This window comes from Panulirus ornatus, chromosome 1 (assembly GCF_036320965.1).
Source record: "Panulirus ornatus isolate Po-2019 chromosome 1, ASM3632096v1, whole genome shotgun sequence".
NCBI lineage: Eukaryota > Metazoa > Arthropoda > Malacostraca > Decapoda > Palinuridae > Panulirus > Panulirus ornatus.
Genome location: NC_092224.1, coordinates 92736483 through 92761041, shown reverse-complemented (window position 1 = coordinate 92761041; position 24559 = coordinate 92736483). Strand labels below are relative to the sequence as shown.

The window sequence follows — 24559 nt, the reverse complement described above, 5'->3', positions numbered from 1 at the left end:
AATCTTTCCTCACTCATTAGGGGAAAACCATTTCAATACACCTTTCTGCTCTTAAAACCCACATCTTTTTATTACCACCATCTTTTTACCCTTTATTCTTACTCGATCCACCCCCTCATCCCCAATATTCATCTTGCTTGCCTTCATCCTTTCCCTGTCGCCCCCTGCACACGGGAATTACTCCCCACTTAGCGAGGCGACCCTCACACCCCGGGTCACCCAATGGGGTAAGATTGAGTTGTCTAAAAGTATGTTTTTATACTTAAGGAAAGGGGCAAGATTTTGTGGGTGGGGCCGGCTTATGGGTTAAAGCCCAAAAACCCAAACTAAGCCAAACATAGAAAATGTTACTAGTTTTTAGGGTACATACTTTAATTATGCATGGTGCTGATTTTTCGGAAGGAAAGTGTTTTTTTTTTTTCTTTAGACTGATCGGGGGTGATTTTTGAGTCAGTCATTAAGGGATTAAGAGGTTGCCTGTTTTTTTTCTTTTTTTCAATACTATTCACCATTTCTGCATTACGAATAGTGTTAAGAACAGGGATGACTTTGAAAAATCCCTCTTGGCCCCCTTTCTCTGTTCCTTCTTTCAGAAAAGTAAAAAAAAACAGGGGGGAGGATTTCCAGCCCCCCTGCTTTTCCCCCCTTTTTCACCCTTACACATCAGGGATACGGGAAGAATTTTTTTCATCGGGATGTATTATGTTCAAAAATATATTTTTTAAGATATTTTAAGTTTGAGGAGTCAGCCCGAAGACTTACCTTTCCCACCTCTCCATAGATTATTTGGGTTTGGGATGGAAAGTAAGGGCTTTTACCATAACTCTTTCTCTCCCGGGGGGTTTTTAAATCTTGGTTGTAAACAAATTAGATTTATTACTTTCATTTCATCTCCTGACTCTTGAGCGTTCTTTTGTAACTGACAAATTCAAAACAATTGATTCTCATTGATTAATTTTTTTTTTCCCTTTCGGGCCACCATTCCCCCAGAACCAAAAGATCCTCATCGACCATTTCACATGTGTGCATTTAAAATTGGGTCTATATGCTCTTGGTCTTCATAACTTGGGGCACCCCCAAGGGCTTTAAGAACATCCATCTCATTCTCATGGAAACAAGTAAGGCCTTTTATTTTTTTTATGATCTGCCTAAGTTTGAAATAAATGACTTCATTTATTTTAAAATTCATATTTCTCTGATTTTATTTCAAAAACCCTCTTTGTGCTTTAGTAAACACCCTTGGCTTTTTTAAAATTTGCTCAGCACCCTTTTTTCATATTTTTTGTGATCCCTCATACAATGTTGCCATGACATTTAGAAAGGGCTCATTTGCTCTTCCCCTTCCCACTGTACTTAAAATGTACCAAAATCTAGCCCCCATCCAGACATACCCCCGATCTTTCCTTGGTTTTCCCCAAGGCTTCTTGCCCGGGTTAACTCATTGACAGCATGACACCCCCTGGGTGATTTCATCCATTTCTGTCCATACAATCCTCCCCTCTTTTCCTCCCATTTCACTGAACATTTTACTCCCTCCTTCCCCCTCTCCCCCAAACCTCATTTTTTTTTTTTCCTTTTTTTCAACATTTTTTGTCAAAACACTTGGGTAAAAATTCTTAACCTTTTACATACATGTTTGTACATAACAAAAAGGCACTCTTTGTTATAATGGTTTTTGAATAGAACAAAGCCTACCCATATTTTATGTTTACTTCATATTGTATTACATTATTATTATATTTTTTTTTTTTTTTTTTTTGCTTTTCGCTGTCTCCCTTTGCGGGGGCCAAGGAAACAACAAAGAAATCCCAAACCCCCCCCATACACGTATTAATACGTCCACACACGCAAAAACATACCTACACAGTTTCCTGGTTTTCCCCCCGACCCTCAATCCCTATTTAATCCCCTGACGCACGTCAACCCCGGGAAAACCCCATCGCCCAATTTACTTTTCCTTTCCCTCCTTTCACCCCCTTGTTTAGCCCCGATCAACAAAATCTTTTTACTCCATCTTTCCACCTCCAATTTTGGTCTCCCTCTTCTCCTTGTTCCCTCCACCTCCGACACATATATCCTCTTGGTCAATCTTTCCTCACTCATTCTCTCCATGTGACCAAACCACTTCAAAACACCCTCTTCTGCTCTCTCAACCATGCTCTTTTTATTTCCACACATCTCTCTTACCCTTACGTTACTCACTCGATCAAACCACCTCACACCACACATTGTCCTCAAACATCTCATTTCCAGCACATTCATCCTCCTGCGCACAACTCTATCCATAGCCCACGCCTCGCAACCATACAACATTGTTGGAACCACTATTCCTTCAAACATAACCATTTTTGCTTTCCGAGATAATGTTCTCGACTTCCACACATTCTTCAAGGCCCCCAGGATTTTCGCCCCCTCCCCCACCCTATGATCCACTTCCGCTTCCATGGTTCCATCCGCTGCCAGATCCACTCCCAGATATCTAAAACACTTCACTTCCTCCAGTTTTTCTCCATTCAAACTCACCTCCCAATTGACTTGACCCTCAACCCTACTGTACCTAATAACCTTGCTCTTATTCACATTTACTCTTAACTTTCTTCTTCCACACACTTTTCCAAACTCAGTCACCAGCTTCTGCAGTTTCTCACATGAATCAGCCACCAGCGCTGTATCATCAGCGAACAACAACTGACTCACTTCCCAAGCTCTCTCATCCCCAACAGACTTCATACTTGCCCCTCTTTCCAAAACTCTTGCATTTACCTCCCTAACAACCCCATCCATAAACAAATTAAACAACCATGGAGACATCACACACCCCTGCCGCAAACCTACATATATATATATATATATATATATATATATATATATATATATATATATATATATATATATATTTTTTTTTTTTTTATACTTTGTCGCTGTCTCCCGCGCTTGCGAGGTAGCGCAAGGAAACAGACGAAAGAAATGGCCCAACCCCCCCAATACACATGTATATACATACGTCCACACACGCAAATATACATACCTACACAGCTTTCCATAGCTTACCCCAGACGCTTCACATGCCTTGATTCAATCCACTGACAGCACGTCAACCCCGGTATACCACATCGATCCAATTCACTCTATTCCTTGCCCTCCTTTCACCCTCCTGCATGTTCAGGCCCCGATCACACAAAATCTTTTTCACTCCATCTTTCCACCTCCAATTTGGTCTCCCTCTTCTCCTTGTTGCCTCCACCTCCGACACATATATCCTCTTGGTCAATCTTTCCTCACTCATCCTCTCCATGTGCCCAAACCACTTCAAAACACCCTCTTCTGCTCTCTCAACCACGCTCTTTTTATTTCCACACATCTCTCTTACCCTTACGTTACTCACTCGATCAAACCACCTCACACCAAACATTGTCCTCAAACATCTCATTTCCAGCACATCCATCCTCCTGCGCACAACTCTATCCATAGCCCACGCCTCGCAACCATACAACATTGTTGGAACCACTATTCCTTCAAACATACCCATTTTTGCTTTCCGAGATAATGTTCTCGACTTCCACACATTCTTCAAGGCCCCCAGAATTTTCGCCCCCTCCCCCACCCTATGATCCACTTCCACTTCCATGGTTCCATCCGCTGCCAGATCCACTCCCAGATATCTAAAACACTTCACTTCCTCCAGTTTTTCTCCATTCAAATTTACCTCCCAATTGACTTGACCCTCAACCCTACTGTACCTAATAACCTTGCTCTTATTCACATTTACTCTTAACTTTCTTCTTTCACACACTTTACCAAACTCAGTCACCAGCTTCTGCAGTTTCTCACATGAATCAGCCACCAGCGCTGTATCATCAGCGAACAACAACTGACTCACTTCCCAAGCTCTCTCATCCCCAACAGACTTCATACTTGCCCCTCTTTCCAAAACTCTTGCATTCACCTCCCTAACCACCCCATCCATAAACAAATTAAACAACCATGGAGACATCACACACCCCTGCCGCAAACCTACATTCACTGAGAACCAATCACTTTCCTCTCTTCCTACATGTACACATGCCTTACAATCCTCGATAAAAACTTTTCACTGCTTCTAACAACTTGCCTCCCACACCATATATTCTTAATACCTTCCACAGAGCATCTCTATCAACTCTATCATATGCCTTCTCCAGATCCATAAATGCTACATACAAATCCATTTGCTTTTCTAAGTATTTCTCACATACATTCTTCAAAGCAAACATCTGATCCACACATCCTCTACCACTTCTGAAACCACACTGCTCTTCCCCAATCTGATGCTCTGTACATGCCTTCACCCTCTCAATCAATACCCTTCCATATAATTTACCAGGAATACTCAACAAACTTATACCTCTGTAATTTGAGCACTCACTCTTATCCCCTTTGCCTTTGTACAATGGCACTATGCACGCATTCCGCCAATCCTCAGGCACCTCGCCATGAGTCATACATACATTAAATAACCTTACCAACCAGTCAACAATACAGTCACCCCCTTTTTTAGTAGATTCCACTGCAATACCGTCCAAACCTGCTGCCTTGCCGGCTTTCATCTTCTGCAAAGCTTTTACTACCTCTTCTCTGTTTACCAAATCATTTTCCCAAACCCTCTCACTTTGCACACCACCTCGACCAAAACACCCTATATCAGCCACTCTATCATCAAACACCTTCAACAAACCTTCAAAATACTCACTCCATCTCCTTACATCACCACTACTTGTTATCACCTCCCCATTTGTGCCCTTCACTGAAGTTCCCATTTGCTCCCTTGTCTTACGCACTTTATTTACCTCCTTCCAGAACATCTTTTTATTCTCCCTAAAATTTAATGATACTCTCTCACCCCAACTCTCATTTGCCCTCTTTTTCACCTCTTGCACCTTTCTCTTGACCTCCTGTCTCTTTCTTTTTGTACATCTTCCACTCAATTGCATTTTTTCCCTGCAAAAATCGTCCAAATGCCTCTCTCTTCTCTTTCACTAATAATCTTACTTCTTCATCCCACCACTCACTACCCTTTCTAATAACCCACCTCCCACGCTTCTCATGCCACAAGCATCTTTTGCGCAAGCCATCACTGCTTCCCTAAATACATCCCATTCCTCCCCCACTCCCCTTACCTCCTTTGTTCTCACCTTTTTCCATTCTGTACTCAGTCTCTCCTGGTACTTCCTCACACAAGTCTCCTTCCCAAGCTCACTTACTCTCACCACCCTCTGAACCCCAACATTCTCTCTTTTTTTCTGAAAACCCATACAAATCTTCACCCTCGCCTCCACAAGATAATGATCAGACATATCTCCAGTTGCACCTCTCAGCACATTAACATCCAAAAGTCTCTCTTTCGCGCGCCTGTCAATTAACACGTAATCCAATAACGCTCTCTGGCCATCTCTCCTACTTACATATGTATGATTATGGATATCTCACTTTTTAAACCAGGTATTCCCAATCACCAGTCCTTTTTCAGCACATAAATCTACAAGCTCTTCACCATTTCCATTTACAACACTGAACACCCCATGTATACCAATTATTCCCTCAACTGCCACATTACTCACCTTTGCATTCAAATCACCCGTCACTATAACCTGGTCTCGTGCATCAAAACCACTAACACAGTCATTCAGCTGCTCCCAAAACACTTGCCTCTCATGATCTTTCTTCTCATGCCCAGGTGCATATGCACCAATAATCACCCATCTCTCTCCATCAACTTTCAGTTTTACCCATAGTAATTGAGAATTTACTTTCTTACATTCTATCACATACTCCCACAACTCCTGTTTCAGGAGTACTGCTACTCCTTCCCTTGCTCTTGTCCTCTCACTAACCCCTGACTTTACTCCCAAGACATTTCCAAACCACTCTTCCCCTTTACTCTTGAGCTTCGTTGCACTCAGAGCCAAAATATCCAGGTTCCTTTCCTCAAACATACTACCTATCTCTCCTTTTTTCACTTCTTGGTTTCATCCACACACATTTAGACACCCCAATCTGAGTCTATATATATATATATATATATATATATAAAAATAAACAAATAAATAAATATATTTATGGGGTTGTTAGGGAGGTGAATGCAAGAGTTTTGGAAAGAGGGGCAAGTATGAAGTCTGTTGGGGATGAGAGAGCTTGGGAAGTGAGTCAGTTGTTGTTCGCTGATGATACAGCGCTGGTGGCTGATTCATGTGAGAAACTGCAGAAGCTGGTGACTGAGTTTGGTAAAGTGTGTGAAAGAAGAAAGTTAAGAGTAAATGTGAATAAGAGCAAGGTTATTAGGTACAGTAGGGTTGAGGGTCAAGTCAATTGGGAGGTGAGTTTGAATGGAGAAAAACTGGAGGAAGTGAAGTGTTTTAGATATCTGGGAGTGGATCTGGCAGCGGATGGAACCATGGAAGCGGAAGTGGATCATAGGGTGGGGGAGGGGGCGAAAATTCTGGGAGCCTTGAAGAATGTGTGGAAGTCGAGAACATTATCTCGGAAAGCAAAAATGGGTATGTTTGAAGGAATAGTGGTTCCAACAATGTTGTATGGTTGCGAGGCGTGGACTATGGATAGAGTTGTGCGCAGGAGGATGGATGTGCTGGAAATGAGATGTTTGAGGACAATGTGTGGTGTGAGGTGGTTTGATCGAGTAAGTAACGTAAGGGTAAGAGAGATATGTGGAAATAAAAAAGAGCGTGGTTGAGAGAGCAGAAGAGGGTGTTTTGAAATGGTTTGGTCACATGGAGAGAATGAGTGAGGAAAGATTGACCAAGAGGATATATGTGTCGGAGGTGGAGGGAACGAGGAGAAGAGGGAGACCAAATTGGAGGTGGAAAGATGGAGTGAAAAAGATTTTGTGTGATCGGGGCCTGAACATGCAGGAGGGTGAAAGGAGGGCAAGGAATAGAGTGAATTGGAGCGATGTGGTATACCTGGGTTGACGTGCTGTCAGTGGATTGAATCAAGGCATGTGAAGCGTCTGGGGTAAACCATGGAAAGCTGTGTAGGTATGTATATTTGCGTGTGTGGACGTATGTATATACATGTGTATGGGGGTGGGTTGGGCCATTTCTTTTGTCTGTTTCCTTGCGCTACCTCGCAAACGCGGGAGACAGCGACAAAGCAAAAAAAAAAATATATATATAGGAAGAGAGGAAAGTGATTGGTTCTCAGTGAATGTAGGTTTGCGGCAGGGGTGTGTGATGTCTCCATGGTTGTTTAATTTGTTTATGGATGGGGTTGTTAGGGAGGTGGAAAGATGGAGTGAAAAGGATTTTGTGTGATCGGGGCCTGAACATGCAGGAGGGTGAAAGGAGGGCAAGGAATAGAGTGAATTGGAGCGGTGTGGTATACCGGAGTTGACGTGCTGTCAGTGGATTGAATCGGGGCATGTGAAACGTCTGGGGTAAACCATGGAAAGCTGTGTAGGTATGTATATTTGCGTGTGTGGACGTATGTATATACATGTGTATGGGGGGGGGTTGGGCCATTTCTTTCGTCTGTTTCCTTGCGCTACCTCGCAAACGCGGGAGACAGCGACAAAGTATAATAAAATAATATATAAAAATAATATTATATTTATTATACTTTGTCGCTGTCTCCCGCGTTTGCGAGGTAGCGCAAGGAAACAGACGAAAGAAATTTACATTTACCTCCCTAACAACCCCATCCATAAACAAATTAAACAACCATGGAGACATCACACACCCCTGCCGCAAACCTACATTCACTGAGAACCAATCACTTTCCTCTCTTCCTACACGTACACATGCCTTACATCCTCGATAAAAACTTTTCACTGCTTCTAACAACTTTCCTCCCACACCATATATTCTTAATACCTTCCACAGAGCATCTCTATCAACTCTATCATATGCCTTCTCCAGATCCATAAATGCTACATACAAATCCATTTGCTTTTCTAAGTATTTCTCACATACATTCTTCAAAGCAAACACCTGATCCACACATCCTCTACCACTTCTGAAACCACACTGCTCTTCCCCAATCTGATGCTCTGTACATGCCTTCACCCTCTCAATCAATACCCTCCCATATAATTTACCAGGAATACTCAACAAACTTATACCTCTGTAATTTGACCACTCACTCTTATCCCCTTTGCCTTTGTACAATGGCACTATGCACGCATTCCGCCAATCCTCAGGCACCTCACCATGAATCATACATACATTAAATAACCTTACCAACCAGTCAACAATACAGTCACCCCCTTTTTTAATAAATTCCACTGCAGTACCATCCAAACCTGCTGCCTTGCCGGCTTTCATCTTCCGCAAAGCTTTCACTATATATATATATATATATATATATATATATATATTTATATATATATATATATATATATATATATTTTCTTTTTTTCTTTCAAGCTATTCGCCATTTCCCGCATTAGCGAGGTAGCGTTAAGAACAGAGGACTGGGCCTTTGAGGGAATACCCTCACCTGGCCCAATTCTCTGTTCCTTCTTTTGGAAAATTAAAAAAAACGAGAGGGGAGGATTTCCAGCCCCCCGCTCCCTCCCCTTTTAGTCGCCTTCTACGACACGCAGGGAATACGTGGGAAGTATTCTTTCTCCCCTATCCCCTATATATATATATATATATATATATATATATATATATATATATATATATATATATATATACACCCATATACGCACATATACATACATATATTTTTCAACATATACATATATATACATACAGACATATACATATATACAAATGTACATATTCATACTTGCTGCCTTCATCCATTCCCATCACCTCCCAGCCACACATGAAAATAGCATCCCCCCCCCTTCCAGTGAGGCAGAACCAGGAAAAGACAAAAAAAAAAAAGGCCTCATTCGTTCACACTCATTCTCTATTTGTCATGTGTAATGCACTGAAACTACAGCTTCCTTTCCACATCCAGGTCCCACAGACTTTTCTGTAGTTTACCCCAGATGCTTCACGTGCCATGGTTCAATCCATTGACCTCATGTCGACCCCGGTATACCATATCATTCCAGATCACTCTATTCCTTTCACCCTTCTGTATGTTCAGGGCCTGATCACTCAAAATCTTTTTCACTCCATTTATCCACCTCTAATTTGGTCTCCCTCTTCTCCTTCGTCCCTCCACCTCTTGACACATATATCCTCTTTGTCAATCTTTCCTCACTCATTATGTGACCAAACCATTTCAATACACCCTCTTCTGCTCTTACAACCACACTCTTTTTATTACCACACATCTCTCTTACCCTTTCATTACTTACTCGATCACACCACCTCATGCCACATATTCATACTTGCTTGCCTTCATCCATTCCTGTCGCTACCCTGCCACACAGGAATTAGCATCCCCCTACTTCAGCGAGGCAGACACCTCACATACCCTGGTCCAGTCCAATGACGGTAAGATTGTATGTTGTCATAGAAGTATGTTTTTATACTTAAGGAAAGTGGCAAGATTTTGTAGGTGGTGGCCTGGCAGTTGATAGGCTTAAAGCCCAACTAACCAACTATCCAGCCAACATAGAGAATGTGTACTAGTTTTTAGGGTACATACTTTAATTATGCATGGTGCTGATGTGTTCTGGAAGGAAAGTGATTTTTTTTTCTTTAGGACTGATCGAGGGTGATTTTTGAGTCATGTCATTAAGGGATTAAGAGGTTGCCTGTTTTTTTTCTTTATTTCTAATACTATTCACCATTTCTCGCATTAGCGAAGTAGTGTTAAGAACAGAGGACTGAGCCTTTGAGAGAATATCCTCTCTTGGCCCCCTTCTCTGTTCCTTCTTTCAGAAAAGTAAAAAAAACAGGAGGGGAGGATTTCCAGCCCCCTGCTCTTTCCCCTTTTAATCACCCTCTACGACATGCAGGGAATACGTGGGAAGAATTTTTTCTCATCTGGGATGTAGTTATGTTCAGAAAATATATTTTGGTTAGAGACTCATTTGTAAGCTTAGAGAGAGTCAGCCGAAGACTTATACCTTCCACCTCTCCCATAGATTACTTGGCTTGGACTGGTAATGTAAGGGCTTTTTACCAGTAACTCTTTCTCTCCCTGGGTGATTAATAGCATCTGGTTGTAAACAAAGTTAGATTTATTACATTCAGTTGTCAGTCTAGCCTAGACTCTGTGAGCAGTTCTTTTGTAACTGTACTATCTCAAAACAATTGATTCTCATTGATTCAATTTTTTTTTCTCTCTTTGCAGGCCACCAGTTCCCAGAACCACAGAGGTCCTCATCGACCACTTCACATGTGTGCATTTCAGATTGGTCTATATGCTCTTGGTCTTCATAACTGTGTCAGTCCCAACTGGCTTTCAAGAACATACTCATCTCATGTCTCATGGATAACAAGTAAGGCCTTTTACTTTTTTTTATGACTCTGCTCTAAGTTTTGAAATGAAATGACTTCATTTATTGATATATTCATTCATATCTGCATGATTCATTCTCAAAATACTCCATCTTTGTGCTTTAGTAATACACCATTGGTCTTTTCTTACATTTGCTCAGTCACCATACTTTTTCATATTTTTTGCTGATCCCTGCATAGCAATGTAGTGCCATGAGCAGATTGAGAATGGTCTCATTTGCTCAGTTCCACTCTCGTACTGTCACTTATAATGTACCAAAATCATAGCCCCCTATCCACAGACAGTACCCCCAGATCTTTCCTTGGTTATCCCAGATGGCTTCATATGCCCTGGTTCAACTCATTGACAGCATGACACCACCTGGATGCATTTTCACTCCAGTTTGCTGTGCCCATACACATCACTTCCCCCTGCTTGTTCCTGCCCATTCACTCGAAGCATCTTTCACTCCATCCTTCCACCTCATCCTCCATAACCTCATTTTTCTTTTTCCTTCTTTTCAGACATATTTTTGTCAGAAACACTTGGCTGGAAAACATTCTTAACCTTTGACAGTCACATGTTATGTACATAACAGAAGAAGGCTACATCATTAGCTTATAATGAGTATAGAAGTAGAACATATAGGCCTACCTATATTTTACTGTTTACTTCTAGTATTGTATTACATTATTATTATCATTTTTTTTTTTTTTTTTTTTGCTTTGTCGCTGTCTCCTGCGTTTGCGAGGTAGCGCAAGGAAACAGACGAAAGAAATGGCCCAACCCACCCCCATACACATGTATATACATACGTCCACACACGCAAATATACATACCTACACAGTTTTCCATGGTTTACCCCAGACGCCTCACATGCCCTGATTCAATCCGCTGACAGCACGTCAACCCCGGTATACCACATCGCTCCAATTCACTCTATTCCTTGCCCTCCTTTCACCCTCCTGCATGTTCAGGCCCTGATCACACAAAATCTTTTTCACTCCATCTTTCCACCTCCAATTTGGTCTCCCTCTTCTCCTCGTTCCCTCCACCTCCGACACATATATCCTCTTGGTCAATCTTTCCTCACTCATTCTCTCCATGTGCCCAAACCATTTCAAAACACCCTCTTCTGCTCTCTCAACCACGCTCTTTTTATTTCCACACATCTCTCTTACCCTTACGTTACTTACTCGATCAAACCACCTCACACCACACATTGCCCTCATACATCTCATTTCCAGCACATCCAACCTCCTGCACACAACTCTATCCATAGCCCACGCCTCGCAACCATACAACATTGTTGGAACCACTATTCCTTCAAACATACCCATTTTTGCTTTCCGAGATAATGTTCTCGACTTCCACACATTCTTCAAGGCTCCCAGAATTTTCGCCCCCTCCCCCACCCTATGATCCACTTCCGCTTCCATGGTTCCATCCGCTGCCAGATCCACTCCCAGATATCTAAAACACTTCACTTCCTCCAGTTTTTCTCCATTCAAACTCACCTCCCAATTGACTTGACCCTCAACCCTACTGTACCTAATAACCTTGCTCTTATTCACATTTACTCTTAACTTTCTTCTTTCACACACTTTACCAAACTCAGTCACCAGCTTCTGCAGTTTCTCACATGAATCAGCCACCAGCGCTGTATCATCAGCGAACAACAACTGACTCACTTCCCAAGCTCTCTCATCCACAACAGACTTCATACTTGCCCCTCTTTCCAAAACTCTTGCATTCACCTCTCTAACAACCCCATCCATAAACAAATTAAACAACCATGGAGACATCACACACCCCTGCTGCAAACCTACATTCACTGAGAACCAATCACTTTCCTCTCTTCCTTCACGTACACATGCCTTACATCCTCGATAAAAACTTTTCACTGCTTCTAACAACTTGCCTCCCACACCATATATTCTTAATACCTTCCACAGAGCATCTCTATCAACTCTATCATATGCCTTCTCCAGATCCATAAATGCTACATACAAATCCATTTGCTTTTCTAAGTATTTCTCACATACATTCTTCAAAGCAAACACCTGATCCACACATCCTCTACCACTTCTGAAACCACACTGCTCTTCCCCAATCTGATGCTCTGTACATGCCTTCACCCTCTCAATCAATATCCTCCCATATAATTATTATATGTATGTATTATCATCAACATAGTACTGTCATGTAAATAAATGTTACTATAAAAGAAGTCTGCGGGACTAAAAACATGAAGGAAGGTTAGGGGGTACTACATAGGGGTTATCTGAGCAGAGATGGTATTACATTAACTATTCAGATATATTAATAGGAAACACTCTGTTTTGATATTTATCTGTTATACACATAGCAAGAGAAAGATACGTTAGGAGGTTATTATCTGGCGATTAGGGAATAGTACTGTACATCTTGTAGACCTACATCTTTCATTCACATCCTGGTCACCCACTACCATCTGTTTTACATATACAATACTATTGAAAAATTTAATAACATAGACGTGAAAACTTCACACAACAGTATCAGGTGATTGCACTGGCAAGTGATCAGTCACCAGAGTAGTCACTTCTTGGCAAGTGGTGATGACATCAGAGCATAAACATTGTCCATGAGAAAATGAATGTACACTTAAAAAAAAAAGGTGGAGTTTTAAAACTTGTACACTTCATGGCAATAATGTAGCAAGTGATTGATCTCTCTGCATTGTGATTGTTCAATAGCAAGTGGCTGCATATACCCAAGGTAGCCAATCCAATGAGCCTTTGTTATGGTGGATGTACAACCAAAATTGCTTGCATCATATATTGTGTTATTACCTCTTATTAGAAAGCACATAATGAGTCTTGTGTTTCTGGAAGGGAGAGGAGCAGGAAGAGAATGAAATGTAGATGTAAGGTCAGATGTTTTGTGGTAATAATGCATGTTATGCATGTTTGTTATGCTGGAGGTGGGCAGGTGAGAAAGGCTTGTGAATTGTGGAATGATGAAGTAAAGTTCCTAATGATAGAGAAAAAAGAGATATATGGGTGTTACTTCCTGGGAAGAAGTACGAGTGAGTAGGACAAGCACAAAAGAAAGCAGGAAGAGGTCAGTAGTTACACAGATACACAGTCCATACAGACTCAGAGTCCAAGTGATGTGGCGTGATCTTAACGTTACTTATAAAGAGATAATGCAGTCCACTTAAAAGCAGTAGAAGAAAAGGATAGCAAAGCAAAGGCTGTCACTGCCCTTCTCTACCTCTGGCAACATGCCATGTGGAAAACGGAGAAAAAGTACTGTGCAGGATTGATATGCCTGAAGAAAATTTGTATAGGAAAGGTAGAAGGTAAAATGAAAGTGAATATGTCATTCATCCCATCTCCAACAACATACATCCCTTTTTTGTCATAAAGACAATTGTAAGGATAAGCTTCAGCCTTGTGACTCACCATGTTTATATTGCTCCTGATGTGGAAGGATAATACAAAAATTCTTTCTTCTTCCCTTAGAGCAAACGATACAGGTTAATCAATGTTTCTGTGTTACCATAGCATGGCCAGGGTGAGATCAGTGGTTGAGAACATATCACAATATGCCATAATGTTATGATGATTGATTTAAAGAGTGACAGATAATGACCAATCTTAATTTTAAGGACATTCACATTGTTGATCTGAACAACATTTCCTGGAAGCTTATTCCGCACATAGATAATCTTGTTGAAGATATATTCTATGCAATCCAGATTAACTGTTTTAGTTCATTATCACTCTTTGGTTGTGTTGGTGTGACTGCAAAGAAATTTTCAGTATCGACATTATTGAATGTTTTAAGTATTTTAAGACATTCTATTGATTTGCCTTGGAGCCATCTCTTGCCAATGGACAACAAATTCAGTTCTCTTAGTCTGTCCTCATGTGGTTTGTAATGCAAGGAAGGTATAGATTTAGTTGTTGGGCTACTTCCTATCTAAGAATATCCTTGCTTAAGTGGGGGGACCAAAATTGCACTGCACATTTGAGATGAGGTATATCTATACTTGGATGTCATGGCTGCATCACATCCTTGCTTTGTATGTAATGTTTCTGTTAATGAATCTTAACATTCCGTTTGCTTTCTTGGCATCTTCTTTACAATGCTGGGAGAATTTGAAGACATTGAAGACAATGACCCCTAGATCCCTCGCACAAAGGATGCCCTTTATCTTTTGGCTCATCAGTTCATGATTAAATTTTTTGTTGAGGTTTCTTACATGCAACAGGAGACATTTTTTGACATTAAATGGTATTTACTATTTTTTAACCATTCAGCAAATTTATGTAGACCCTCTGTATAATTTTAGCATATCATCATTTAAAATGACTTTGCTGATCATTGTGTCATCTTCAGATTTGGACGCTAATGAGTTATTCAGCACTACAAGTATTTCGTTAATATAAATGATGAAAAGTATAGGCTCAAGGACAGACCTCTGGGGTACCCCACTAGTAATGGGTGATCACGGTGATGATTCATCATTTATAATAATTCTTTGCCTCCCATCATATAACCAAGCGTCTGTCCAGTTCCCTGTTCAACCAGGGTCTGGACTTTATGCATCAAGTTAATGTGGCAACTTTGTCAAATGTTTTTTGGAAATCCAGAAATGTGAAATCTTTTGCTTTCATCTTGTCATGCGGGTATTAATCCATTAAAGGCAGGCAAAGTTTTTTTTACATATCTGTGTAAAGTGGCATATTTTGAAAATACTAAAGTATCAGAGGTGGAGGGAACAAGGAGAAGTGGAAGACCAAATTGGAGGTGGAAAGATGGAGTGAAAAAAATTTTGAGTGATCGGGGCCTGAACATGCAGGACGGTGAAAGGCGTGCAAGGAATAGAGTGAATTGGAACGATGTGGTATACCGGGGTCGATGTGCTTTCAATGGATTGAACCAGGGCATGTGAAGCGTCTGGGATGAACCATGGAAAGTTCTATGGGGCCTGGATGTGGAAAGGGAGCTGTGGTTTCGGTGCATTATTACATGACAGCTAGAGACTGAGTGTGAACGAATGTGGCCTTTGTTGTCTTTTCTTAGCGCTACATCGCGCACATGAGGGGGAAGGGGGTTGTTATTTCATGTGTGGTGGGGTGGCGATGGGAATAGATAAAGGCAGACAGTATGAATTATGTATATGTGTATATATGTATATGTCTGTATGTGTATATGTATGTATACATTGAGATGTATAGGTATGTATATTTGCGTGTGTGGACGTGTATGTATATACATGTGTATGTGGGTGGGTTGGGCCATTTTTTCGTCTGTTTCCTTGTGCTGCCTTGCTAACGTGGGAGACAGCGACAAAGCAAAATAAATAAAAAATATCAAATTACAGAGGTATAAGTTTGTTGAGTATTCCTGGTAAATTATATGGGAGGGTATTGATTGAGAGGGTGAAGGCATGTACAGAGCATCAGATTGGGGAAGAGCAGTGTGGTTTTTGAAGTGGTAGAGGATGTGTGGATCAGGTGTTTGCTTTGAAGAATGTATGTGAGAAATACTTAGGAAAGCAAATGGATTTGTATGTAGCATTTATGGATCTGGAAAGGCATATGATAGAGTTGATAGAGATGCTTTGTGGAAGGTATTAAGAATATATGCTTTGGGAGGCAAGTTGTTAGAAGCAGTGAAAAGTTTTTATCGAGGATGTAAGGCATGTGTACGTGTAGGAAGAGAGGAAAATGGATGGGGTTGTTAGGGAGGTAAATGCAAGAGTTTTGGAAAGAGGGGCAAGTATGAAGTCTGTTGTGGATGAGAGAGCATGGGAAGTGAGTCAGTTGTTGTTCGCTGATGATACAGCGCTGGTGGTTGATTCATGTGAGAAACTGCAGAAGCTGGTGACTGAGTTTGGTAAAGTGTGTGAAAGAAGAAAGTTAAGAGTAAATGTGAATAAGAGCAAGGTCATTAGGTACAGTAGGGTTGAGGGTCAAGTCAATTGGGAGATAAGTTTGAATGGAGAAAAACTGGAGGAAGTAAAGTGTTTTAGATATCTGGGAGTGGATCTGGCAGCGGATGGAACCATGGAAGCGGAAGTGAATCATAGGGTGGGGGAGGGGGCGAAAATCCTGGGAGCCTTGAAGAATGTGTGGAAGTCGAGAACATTATCTTGGAAAGCAAAAATGGGTATGTTTGAAGGAATAGTGGTTCCAACAATGTTGTATGGTTGCGAGGCGTGGGCTATGGATAGAGTTGTGCGCAGGAGGGTGGATGTGCTGGAAATGAGATGTTTGAGGATAATATGTGGTGTGAGGTGGTTTGATCGAGTAAGTAATCATAGGGTAAGAGATGTGTAGTAATTAAAAGAGTGTGGTTGAGAGAGCAGAAGAGGGTGTTTTGAAATGATTGGTCACATGGAGAGAGTGAGTGAGGAAAGATTGACCAAGAGGATATATGTGTTGGAGGTGGAGGGAACGAGGAGAAGTAGGAGACCAAATTGGAGGTGGAAAGATGGAGTGAAAAAGATTTTGAGTGATCGGGGCCTGAACATGCAGGAGGGTGAAAGGTGTGTAAGGAATAGAGTGAATTGGAACGATGTGGTATACCGGGGTCAACGTGCTGTCAATGGATTGAACCAGTGCATGTGAAGCGTCTGGGGTCAACCCTGGAAAGTTCTGTGGGGCCTGGATGTGGAAAGGGAGCTGTGGTTTCAGTGCATTATTACATGACAGCTAGAGACTGAGTGTGAACGAATGTGGCCTTTGTTGTCGTTTCCTAGCGCTACCTCGCACACATGAAGGGGGAGGGGATTGTTATTCCATGTGTGGCGAGGTGGCGATGGGAATGAATAAAGGCAGACAGTATGAATTATTTACATGTGTATATATGTATATGTCTGTGTGTGTATATATATGTATACATTGAGATGTATAGGTATGTATATTTGCGTGTGTGGACGTGTATGTATATACATGTGTATGTGGGTGGGATGGGCCGTTCTTTCGTCTGTTTCCTTGCGCTACCTCGCTAACGCGGGAGACAGCGATAAAGCAAATAAATAAATGTAGGAATTAATTTTGTTTGTTATTCAGCAGCATTTATCATGGGTAATGAGCTGCAGTTGTGGCAGTACCTCTGACAAGCTGCCATTTGAATGTGCAATGCCTCATTCGTTCACACTCAGTCTCTAGCTATCATGTGTAATGCACTGAAACCACAGCTCTCTATCCACATCCAGGCCCCACAGACCTTTCCATGGTTTACACCAGACACTTCACATACCCTGATTCATTCTATTGACAGCATGTTGACCCCGATATACCCCATCATTCCAATTCACTCTGTTCCTTGCAAGCCTTTCACCCTCCTGCATGTTCTGGCCCCGATCACTCAAAATATTTTTCATTCCATCCTTCCACCTCCAATTAGGTCTCCCGCTTCTCCTTGTTCCCTTCACCTCTGACACATATATCCTCTTTGTCAATCTTTCCTCCCTCATTCTCTCATGTGTCCAAACCATTTCAACACCCTCTCATCTGCTCTCTCAACCACTGTCTTTATTTCCACACATTTCTCTTACCCTTTCATAACTTAATGAAACCACCTCACACCACATATTGTCCTCAAACGTTTCATTTCCAACACATCCACCCTCCTCCATACAACCCTGTCTATAGCCCCTGCCTCGCAACCATATAATATTGTTGGAACCACTATTCTTTCAAACATACCTATTACTTCCCACCTTATCCCCTTCACTGATGTTCCCATTTGTTCTCTTTGTCATATGAACATTATTCACCCTAAAGTTTAATGATACTTTCTCACCCCAGCTCTCATTTGCCCTCTTTTTTTAATCCTTGCACCTTCCACTTGACCTCCTGCTGCTTTTTTTAATACATCTCCCAGTCATTTGCATTTTTTCCTAGTAAACATTGTCCAAATGCATCTCTTTTCTCTTTCACTAACAACTTTACTTCATCCCACCACTCACTACCCTTTCTAATCTGCCCACCTCCACCTTTCTCATGCCACATGCATCTTTTGTATATGCCATCACAGCTTCCCTAAATTCACCCAGTTTCTCACCCACCCCCTCACTTCATTTGCTCTCACCTTTAACAATTGGACACTCAATCTCTCCTGGTACTTTCTCATACAAGTGTCCTTTCCAAGCTCACTTACTCTCACCACCCTCTTCTCCCAAACATTCTCTCTTCTTTTCTGAAAACCTCTACAAATCTTCACCTTTACCTCCACAAGTGATCAGACATCCCTACTTACCCCTTTCAGCTTATTAACATCCAGAAGTCTCTCTTTTACATGCCTATCAATTAACACATAATCCAATAATGCCCGTTGACCATCTCGCTTACTCTCTCTTTTTAAACCAGGTATTCCTAGTCACCAGTCTTTTCAGCACAAGAATCCATAAGCTCTTTACTATATCCATTCACAACACTGAATACCTCATGTGCACCAATTAACTCTCAACTGCCTAATTATTCACCTTTGCATTTAAATCAACCATCACTAATACCTGGTCTCATGCATCAAAGCTGCTGACACACTCACTCAGCTGCTCCCAAAACACTTGCCTCCCATGATCTTTCTTCTCATAACCAGTTACATAAACACCAATAATCACCCATCTCTCTCCATCCACTCTCAGTATTACCTACATTAATCTAGAATTTACTTTCTTACACTCTATCACACACTCCCACAGCTCCTGCTTCAGGAGTAATGCTACTCCTTCCTTAGATCTTGTCCTCTCACTAACCCCTGACTTTACTCCTAAGACTTTTCCAAAACATTCTTCCCCTTTACCCTTGAACTTCGTTTCACTCAGAGCCAGAACACCCAGTTTTCTTTCCTCAGACATACTACATCACTCATTTTTTCTATTTTGCTTTGTCGCTGTCTCCCGTGTTTGCGAGGTAGCGCAAGGAAACAGACAAAAGAAATGGCCCAACCCACCCCCATACACATGTATATACATACACGTCCACACACGCAAATATACATACCTATACATCTCAATGTACACATATATATACACACACAGACATATACATATATACACATGTACATAATTCATACTGTCTGCCTTTATTTATTTCCATCGCCACCTCGCCACACGTGGAATAACATCCCCCTCCCCCCTCATGTGTGCGAGGTAGCGCTAGGAAAAGACAACAAAGGCCCCATTCGTTCACACTCAGTCTCTAGCTGTCATGTAATAATGCCCGAAACCACAGCTCCCTTTCCACATCCAGGCCCCACAGAACTTTCCATGGTTTACCCCAGACGCTTCACATGCCCTGATTCAATCCATTGACAGCACATCGACCCCGGTATACCACATCGATCCAGTTCACTCTATTCCTTGTCCGCCTTTCACCCTCCTGCATGTTCAGGCCGCGATCACTCAAAATCTTTTTCACTCCATATTTCCACCTCCAATTTGGTCTCCCACTTCTCCTCGTTCCCTCCACCTCCGACACATATATCCTCTTGGTCAATCTTTCCTCACTCATTCTCTCCATGTGCCCAAACCATTTCAAGACACCCTCTTCTGCTCTCTCAACCATGCTCTTTTTATTTCTACACATCTCTCTTACCCTTACATTACTTACTCGATCAAACCACCTCACACCACATATTGTCCTCAAACATCTCATTTCCAGCACATCCACCCTCCTCCGCACAACTCTATCCATAGCCCATATATGTATACATATACATATACATATATATCAACATATATATGTTTACATATATAACATATACACATATACATATGTGTACATACACATACCCAGACATATACATATATACACACATACATACTCGTATTTGCGTACATACTTGCTTGCCTTCATCAATTCCTGGCACCATTCAGCCCCACAGGAAATAGCATTGCTACCCCTTGACTTCAGTAAGGTAACACCAGGAAATCAGACAAAAAAGGCCACATTCATTCACACTCAGTCTCTAGCTGTCATGTGTAGTGCACTGAAACCACAGCTCCCTATCCAAATCCAGGCCCCACAGACCTTTCCATGGTTTACACCAGATGTTTCACATGCCCTGGTTCAGTCCATTGACAGCACGTTAACCCTGGTATGCCACATTGTTCCAGTTCACTCTGTTCCTTGCACGCCGCTCACCCTCTTATATATTCAGACTCTGATTGCTCAAATTCTTTTTCACTCCATCCATCCACCTACAATTTGGTCTCCCACTTCTTGTTCCCTCCACCTCTCGCACATATATCCTCTTTGTCAACCTCTCCTCACTCATTCTCTCCATATGTCCAAACCATTTCAACACACCCTTTTCTCTCTCAACTACATCCTTTTTATTATGACACATCTCTCTCACCCTTTCATTACTTACTTGATCAAACCACCTCACACCACATATTGTCCTCAGACATTTCATTTCCAACACATCCACCCTCCTCCATACACCCCAATCTATAGCCCATGCCTCGCAACCATATAATATTGTTGGAACTACTATTCCTTGAGACATACCCATTTTTGCTCTCCAAGATAATGGTCTCTCTTTCCACACTTTCTTCATCACACCTAGAACCTTCAACCCCCTCCCCACCTTATGACTCACTACTGCTTCCGTGGTTTCATTCGCTGCTAAGTCCACTGTGATATCTAAAACACTTCACTTCCTCCAATTTTTCTCCATTCAAACTTACATCCCAACTATCTTGTCCCTCAACCCTGCTGAACCTAATAACCTTGCTTTTATTCACATTTACTCTCAACTTCCTCCTGTCACAAACTTTCCCAAACTCAGTCACCATCTCCTGCAGTTTCTCACTTGAATGAGCTACCAATGCCGGATAATTGACGAACAACAACTGACTCAGTTCCCAAGCCCTCTCATCCCCATCAGACTGCATACTTGCCCTTCTTTCCAAAGCTCTTCCATTTACCTCCCTAACAACCCCATCCATAAACAAATTAAAAACCATGGAGATGTAACACACCCCTGCTGCACACCAACCTTCTCTGGGAACCATTGATTCTCCTCTCATCCTACTCATACACATGCCTTACCTCCTTGATAAAAACTTTCCACTGCTTCTAGCAACTTACCTCTCACGCTATATACTCTTAAGACCTTCCACAAAGCAACTCTATCAACCCTCTCAAATGTTTTCTCCAGATCCTCTTTTTATGGGGTCAAGATTCATTATTGTGCGGTTATGTGTAGTAAAAAGTTGGGTGGAGCATGTCAAGTTTCTGCCAACAAGTCAGTCTCACAGTTACTACTGTTATGTAGTTGTGTACCATATGTACAATTTGAATATACCTGCAGATATGATTTTCATGAGCTCATGAGAGGCAAGTGTTTTGGGAGCAGCTGAATGAGTGTGTTAGTGGTTTTGATGCACAAGATTGGGTTATAGTGATGGGTGATTTGAATGCATAGGTAAGTAATGTGGCAGTTGAGGGAATAATTGGTATACATGGGGTGTTCAGTGTTGTAAATGGAAATGGTGAAGAGCTTGGAGATTTATGTGCTGAAAAAGGACTGGTGATTTGGAAAACCTGGTTTAAAAAGTTAGATATACATAATCATACGTATGTAAGTAGGAGAGATGGCCAGAGAGCGTTATTGGATTACGTGTTAATTGACAGGCGCACGAAAGAGAGACTTTTGGATGTTAATGTGCTGAGAGGTGCAACTGGAGATATGTCTGATCATTATCTTGTGGAGGCGAGGGTGAAGATTTGTATGGGTTTTCAGAAAAAAAGAGAGAATGTTAGGGTGAAGAGGGTGGTGAGAGTAAGTGAGCTTGGGAAGGAGACTTGTGTGAGGAAGTACCAGGAGAGACTGAGTACAGAATGGAAAAAGGTGAGAACAAAGGAGGCAAGGGGAATGGGGGAGGAATGGGGTGTATTTAGGGAAGCAGTGATGGCTTGCGCAAAAGATGCTTGTGGTATGAGAAGCGTGGGAGGTGGGTTGATTGGAAAGGGTAGTGAGTGGTGGGATGAAGAAGTAAGATTATTAGTGAAAGAGAAGAGAGAGGCATTTGGACGATTTTTGCAGGGAAAAAATGCAAATGAGTGGGAGATGTATAAAAGAAAGAGACAGGAGGTCAAGAGAAAGGTGCAAGAGGTGAAAAAGAGGGCAAATGAGAGTTGGGGTGAGAGAGTATCATTAAATTTTAGGGAGAATAAAAGATGTTCTGGAAGGAGGTAAATAAAGTGCGTAAGACAAGGGAGCAAATGGGAACTTCAGTGAAGGGGGCTAATGGGGAGGTGATAGCAAGTAGTGGTGATGTGAGAAGGAGATGGAGTGAATACTTTGAAGGTTTGTTAAATGTGTTTGATGATAGAGTGGCAGATATAGGGTGTTTTGGTCGAGGTGGTGTGCAAAGTGAGAGGGTTAGGAAAATTGATCTGGTAAACAGAGAAGAGGTAGTAAAAGCTTTGCGGAAGATGAAAGCCGGCAAGGCAGCAGGTTTGGATGATATTGCAGTGGAATCTATTAAAAAAGGGGGTGACTGTATTGTTGACTGGTTGGTAAGGTTATTTAATGTATGTATGTCTCATGGTGAGGTGCCTGAGGATTGGCGGAATGCGTGCATAGTGCCATTGTATAAAGGCAAAGGGGATAAGAGTGAGTGCTCAAATTACAGAGGTATAAGTTTGTTGAGTATTCCTGGTAAATTATGTGGGAGGGTGTTGATTGAGAGGGTGAAGGCATGTACAGAGCATCAGATTGGGGAAGAGCAGTGTGGTTTCAGAAGTGGTAGAGGATGTATGGATCAGGTGTTTGCTTTGAAGAATGTATGCGAGAAATACTTAGAAAAGCAAATGGATTTGTATGTAGCATTTATGGATCTGGAAAGGCATATGATAGAGTTGATAGAGATGCTCTGTGGAAGGTATTAAGAATATATGGTGTGGGAGGCAAGTTGTTGGAAGCAGTGAAAAGTTTTTATCGAGGATGTAAGGCATGTGTACATGTAGGAAGAGAAGAAAGTGATTGGTTCTCAGTGAATGTAGGTTTGTTTCAGGGGTGTGTTATGTCTCCATGGTTGTTTAATTTGTTTATGGATGGGGTTGTTAGGGAGGTGAGTGCAAGAGTTTTGGAAAGAGGGGCAAGTATGCAGTCTGTTGTGGATGAGAGAGCTTTGGAAAAGTGTCAGTTGTTGTTCGCTGATGATACAGCGCTGGTGGCTGATTCATGTGAGAAACTGCAGAAGCTGGTGACTGAGTTTGGTAAAGTGTGTGAAAGAAGAAAGTTAAGAGTAAATGTGAATAAGAGCAAGGTTATTAGGTACTGTAGGGTTGAGGGTCAAGTCAATTGGGAGGTAAGTTTGAATGGAGAAAAACTGGAGGAAGTAAAGTGTTTTAGAAATCTGGGAGTGGATCTGGCAGCGGATGGAACCATGGAAGCGGAAGTGAATCATAGGGTGGGGGAGGGGGCGAAAATCCTGGGAGCCTTGAAGAATGTGTGGAAGTCGAGAACATTATCTCGGAAAGCAAAAATGGGTATGTTTGAAGGAATAGTGGTTCCAACAATGTTGTATGGTTGCGAGGCGTGAGCTATGGATAGAGTTGTGTGGAGGAGGGTGGATGTGCTGGAAATGAGATGTTTGAGGACAATATGTGGTGTGAGGTGGTTTGATCGAGTAAGTAATGTAAGGGTAAGAGAGATGTGTGGAAATAAGAAGAGCGTGGTTGAGAGAGCTGAAGAGGATGTTTTGAAATGGTTTGGGCACATGGAGAGAATGAATGAGGAAAGATTGACCAAGAGGATATATTTGTCGGAGGTGGAGGGAACGAGGAGAAGTGGGAGACCAAATTGGAGGTGGAAAGATGGAGTGAAAAAGATTTTGAGTGATTGGGGCCTGAACATGCAGGAGGGTGAAAGGCGGGCAAGGAATAGAGTGAATTGGATCGATGTGGTATACCGGGGTCGACATGCTGTCAATGGATTGAATCAGGGCATGTGAAGCGTCTGGGGTAAACCATGGAAAGTTCTGTGGGGCCTGGATGTGGAAAGGGAGCTGTGGTTTCGGTGCATTATTGCATGACAGCTAAAGACTGAGTGTGAACGTATCGGGCCTTTGTTGTCTTTTCCTAGCGCTACCTCGCACACATGAGGGGGAAGGGGGATGTTATTCCATGTGTGGCGA

At 41.9% G+C, this 24559-nt stretch overlaps 1 protein-coding gene across 7 annotated transcripts in view; it reads left to right on the top strand.

The window, feature by feature from the left end:
- The window catches only part of Dora (zinc finger SWIM domain-containing dorado), a 302025-nt gene that overhangs the window by 126821 nt on the left and 150645 nt on the right, over positions 1-24559 (top strand). For all 7 annotated transcript variants that reach the window (XM_071666088.1, XM_071666070.1, XM_071666078.1 and 4 more), the window contains exon 17: positions 10255-10402. In XM_071666088.1, the coding sequence (XP_071522189.1) occupies positions 10255-10402 (148 nt within the window). The remainder of the gene's footprint in view (positions 1-10254; positions 10403-24559) is intronic.